Raw genomic sequence first — 5,744 nt, 5'->3', positions numbered from 1 at the left:
GAATTTTTGAAAATTTCGGGCTCCATGGAGCCCGATAGAAAAATCCACTCTCGGTATTACAGTGAGAAAATTGAACCCCCTATTTGCAGAAGGAATTCATCCGATCAGCATATATGGTACCCACAGTCCCACACCACTTACTACTAAGATGGTGCCAGACTGCCAGTCACATAACCTTGAAGCTGATGGTTGCTCGCTATGAACTATTCAGATGTTCATCTGATTGTGCAGTTATCTTCATTGTTTGCAGAATAAATATGAAAGATCTGTGCTGCAAAGTTGATATGAAGTTAAAGCAGAATTGTATGCACCAAGTCTTGTGACCCATTTTGGGCTAATTATTTCCAACCAGACCAACCCCTTTCCATTAATCTCTAAATGAAAATTACAGTATCTTAAGAGGAAATGGGAAAGACTAGCGAGGAGTTGGTGCACAAGCAGGAAACCCGCTGGAGATGTCCGAATTCGAAACATCTCCTACGGGACAAAAACCTGCTAGCATTGGATAAAAGTTCAAGGTCACTACTTATTACAGGTGAAAACATCAAAACATATCAAATCCCAGGAAATAACCAGCACTACGCCCCCGTGAGCAGCAACGGGCCACCACCACCCAGCTTCACACGACCATGGCCAGGAGATCTGACTGCGTCACCACGACCCTTTCAAGGAACAATTGTAACACTTTGCGCGTGATGCCAAATCCAACATTGCACACCTCGGTGATAGTTGTAGCTCGGAATGAATCGACGGCGCTATGCAAAGGGACACTAGTACCACTGATGGAAAAAAGACAAGATATTTTTTAAGGATGAGTAATCAACCGGGTGACACAATCACATAATAAAGCTAAACGGTAGAGAAATAACATTATAGTAATCAACTGACTTAGCTGTGTCATGCTTCAGCCTATACTGCTAGTGCATGTAATTACATGAACTAATTAAGTTAATGTAAAGCAATACTATGAAAATCTTCAAAGCAAGTACTAGAGATCACAAGGTAATTAACTAGAGACCAAATTAGCAAAGACGTAAGCAACATTGCCTCAAGAATCGGATCAGCAATAGTACTAGAGTTAATTACCTTATGCAAGCAGAGCGTGGGCTTGTTGGGATTCATGTCCAGCACTTCACGAAGAACAGCCTCCGCAGTTTCCACCTCCTCCACCCGATCCTTAGAAGAATCCAAATCGATACTTACCTGTTGAAGCGAAGAGAGGTTTTCCAAGCCCAAGTTGAAATAGCCAGACTGATGCATAGTATCCCGTGTTCCGAGATGCAGCTCGAGAACTTGGAGCTTCTGCATGGCTCCCAGTGCAAAAACCACCTCCGCGTGTTGAACGTACCTCAACTCTGTTAGACACCTGAACGGATAGCCGGTAGCACCGATGACGGGCCATGCTTGTCTCTGTCGTGGTGTGTGTCTACGCACATCCATGTTGAGATGACGGAGGGATGGTAAGCAACCAAGGACATGAAGGTCCTCCTCGCCCAGTGTGTACAACGAGATTACAATGTATGAAAGACAGGAGAGTGAGGACATCCATCTTGGAACCGAAGAGGCCATGCAATACGGTGCAATGAAGCGACGAAGCTGTTGAGGTCCTGGTAGCAATAAATTTCCACATTCAGGATCCTCGGTGATACGACAACCATTTACTTTTAAGCTTTGGAGATTGATGAGGCTAGATAGACAGCGACGGAAGGGCTCCTCAAAACTCTTGTTCCATTCAATGACTTTCATTTCAAGGCACCTCAGCTCGGTCAGCCCGGACAGATCAAGCAGGACTGATGGAGACATGACAATCACCGATTTCAACTCTTGCAGAGATTTCAAATTCTCAGAGCCATATGGTACTCTTATCCAACTATTAACACGCAGATACACCAACTGATGCAACTGTTCAAAAGTTGATGGCAACTCCTCTATTTCAGTCTCACCTATGTCCAATACCTGCAAAAGTTGAAGATTTGCAATCTCTCTTGGGATCTCGGTGATATAGGTTCCATATAGCCACAAGTACCTCAGGTGAAACATACTGCATATAAGCATAGAGTGGCGATCATCCACCTGCTTACAGTTGGTTAAATCCAATGCCCTTAAGAGTGGAAAGCTTGAAAGTGGTGGCAGCAAAGAAAACGATTTCTTGAACACTGTAAGTGACCTCACATGGGACATGTCCATTGTAGAGAGCACCTTGGCATCTTCTTGCTTGCTTGTATGGAGGGATAGTCGGCGGATCTTTACTGGCAGAGACTCATACTCATGACCACCTAATGTCGTCATAAAATCCTCTTCATGTGACAAACAAGTGATGAGATCAAGAACCATGTCATGTACACGACAATGACTTGCCTTCTTTTTTGAAAAATCAAAATGCCAACACCATTCACTATTTACTGTCTGGATCAAGCTTTTGTTTATAAGCTCATCGAAATATTGCTCTCCTACTTAATACAAGCTCTCCCCTTGTTTTGGCTGAATAAAACCTTCACCCACCCACTTCCATACTAAATATTTTCTCTTGAATATGCAATCCTCTGGATACAAACTTAGATATAGTAAGCAAATCTTGAGATGAGCAGGCAAATCATAGTAGCTAACATATAATATCCTTCTCATGCCATTCACATCTGGATTATTTTCCAGCCACGTACCCATTGATTGGTACACCTTAGACCAGTGTGCACTGTCATGTCTTTCTGCCAACAAGCTGGATATCGTAATGATAGCTAATGGTACTCCACCACATTTCATTAAAATTTTCTCTGATACTTCGATCAACTGTTTATGAGGGCATTCATCTTCCTTTCCAAATATTCTTTGGTAGAATAATATTTTTGAGTTGGTGATAGAAAGAGGTTTCATCTCATAAACATCACCATCTTCTTTGGCAACATCTAGAATGCGGGTTGTGATGATTACTCTACTTCCACACTCATTCTCAATCAAAGCACATCTAATATTTTTCCAAACAGATTTATCCCATATGTCGTCTATAACAATGATGTACCTATTAGGAAATACCAAATGATCATATATATTAGTGGTTGTATTTTTATATGTTCTCCTTATTTGAGCACCATTGAGATATTTTAAGCAAAACATATTAGTACAAAAGGGTATAATTAGGACTTTGGTGATGGTACAATCTATATGAATCAAAAATTTATTCACGGATGGCCTTCACCACAGAAGAGAAAAATATCAATGTACTATGGGCACGGAGTGTATTCTTTTTTGTTCATGCGGCTTAGAAGTGCCAGGCTGGCAAGGCACGCAATAAGAGCCTTGATCCATGTGACTAATTTTACCCCGTAATTTTGTTGCTGAAGTGCTATAGATAACCCATTTTAAACTTTAATTTAGTCTTTTACAATCTAAGTAGCTCATTATCCTACATTTACCCTATTGAACCAGTTTTTTTTCAGCTTGACACATCTAAGATCCACTTGGTAATTTTCTTTTGCAGGGTAGATCCACTTGGTAAAATTTAACGACACATCATGACATACCAGAATATAATCAATGAATTGTGTGAAATGTTGAGAAACAGAAACACATGTATTTAATTCTAACCTAGACTTGAGAAAGACTTGTACCTAAAATTCGGTAATATATGAAAATATTTTAAATTATGCATACATTGTTTCAGTTTTGAAGATTTCACTATATTTGGAGAATTTAAATTTCCGAAAGCATTCGTTAAATATATCTAGAAATTCAATCAGTTAGGGTACTTTTATATAATAATTCTACAAGAATTAGTGTACAAGGATTACTTGCTTTGGAGTTAAGGATATGATATTACTAAAAATATAGATGATCACAGGGGCAGCAAAATGGATGAACTAGAAAATAATTATCTTATAAGTGTTTAAAGAACAATATAATACAATTGTTAAATCAATACTAATGGTTTTAGCAAAAATAAGAAGTATGTAGTTATATAAATTATGTTGTCCTGAAAAACTAATACGAATAATATTGCTACAGGTAGCCGATGAATACTATTTATTAGCATACACAAAGGTTCAAAATAGACGTTATTAGGCTCATATCGGTTTGGCCTGAAAGACTAGTACGAATAATATTGCGGCCAATGATAGAAACGACCATGATTACATATAGGCCATTAGTCTTAATTACCCGTGCTGCTTATTTGATTTCTTTAACATCTAGCCTTACGAGGAACATGCTCACAATTAGTTGTAAGTAATAGAGAAAATGTTGGTTACGATACTAGCTTACGTTTTAACCACAAACAACAATTTAAGGAGGTAATTAGAACTCACGAAGAACATATAAAAAATCCAAGGAGCATGATAAACACATACCTCTTGTTCCGAAGGTATTCTGTGATTTCAGTAATGAGTTCTGCTTCTCCCCAGTTTGACTCGTTGATATTTTGATACCAATTCTTGTCAAGTTGATGGAGCAAGTTCTTGAAGATCTTCTCAATATTAGGAGTAAAAGACACCGAGACAAAAGCTCCACAATCAAAATCCCCTTTAAGCTTCTGATACGCCGCATTTGCAAGAGTTGTCTTGCCCAATCCTCCGAAACCGACAACAGAGACCATCTTGAGTTGCTTGACCGACGCCTCATCACCCTTTCTCAACATCTCCACTAGCTCATTGCTCTTCTCTTCGGTGCCGATGAGCTCAGTAGCCTTTTTGTATAAGGCTAACTGGCGAAGGCTATCGGTGGTTGTGGCGGTTGGCCTGGCAGGAACTATGTCGACCTTGTATGTCTCACGCCGTTTACTGACCTCCTTGACGCGGCTCTTGATGTCCCTGACATCGGTGAGTATCTTGTGGCGGATCTTGGCTTTCGTCAAGAGGTTGAGGCTCCTATCGATGAAGCCCATGAAGGTGTGCGACTTGTCTAGCCCGTCGGTGCGTATACGCACCATGAACTTGTCGACGCTGTCCTCGAGATCGTGTGACAGGTCCCGCACCTCCTTGGCCCAGAGCTTGACCTGGACGTCCGGCGGCTTGTCGATTGGGGCCTGCGAGACCTTGACCAGAGCCGCCTGCATGCTCTCCATCTCGACTTTGAGGAACATGATCTCGCCCCTGGCTGCCCGGTGGAGGCTGTACTTCGCCGAGAGCAGGCTGGCCAGCTTGGGCAGGAGGGTGGCCGTCATGACGAGCTGCGCCATGCTCGGTCGGCCGCGGTAGGTCTCGGTGGGTGGTTGCTGATGTTTGGAGAAGTAGCAATGGAATGGAAGATGTGATGAGCAGCACAACATTGGCCTCACCTTTTATAGAGTAATAGAGGGCACGCACATCACGTACGCAAGCTCGTGGTATATGAATAACTGCATCCGTGATCAAGTGGGTATAGCTAATGCCCACTCGCCACCTTGCCCTCGTGGTAGTGTCAAGTGGAGTGGGTCGAAACCTGCCCAGATACATCATGTTATTCGGCACCTAAATTGAATAATCTAGCGTACATCATATTAGTACTAGACCGCACTCGCTACTAGTACTAACTAAATCAAAACCTCAGGATATGACTCACCGACCCCGACAGATAGGTATAGATGATACAGGTGACGACGCATATCTACGACCAGCCAAGGCACGAAACATCGCGGAAACCACTCACGGCAAGCATGCATCGACGACGACAAGATCAAAGGACCGGCGACGACCCGCGGACTCGAGCATTAATCCGCATAATTTCAGGTGTCGTAACCACTTGTCAATAATAATGCACGAGAGGAAGCTGCCTCG

The 5,744-nt window shown here is 42.1% G+C and overlaps 1 protein-coding gene across 1 annotated transcript; it reads right to left on the bottom strand.

The window, feature by feature from the left end:
* Positions 1-327: 327 nt before the first annotated feature.
* LOC109772172 (disease resistance protein Pik-2) lies at positions 328-5,248 on the bottom strand. The gene is given in 3 exon segments (XM_040387564.3): positions 328-779; positions 1,087-3,016; positions 4,341-5,248. Coding segments are annotated over 3 exon segments (2,766 nt in total). The 5' UTR covers positions 5,168-5,248; the 3' UTR covers positions 328-770.
* Positions 5,249-5,744: the final 496 nt, after the last annotated feature.

Source organism: Aegilops tauschii, chromosome 4 (genome assembly GCF_002575655.3).
Source record: "Aegilops tauschii subsp. strangulata cultivar AL8/78 chromosome 4, Aet v6.0, whole genome shotgun sequence".
Taxonomy (NCBI): domain Eukaryota; kingdom Viridiplantae; phylum Streptophyta; class Magnoliopsida; order Poales; family Poaceae; genus Aegilops; species Aegilops tauschii.
This window is presented reverse-complemented; position numbering and strand designations above follow the sequence as displayed.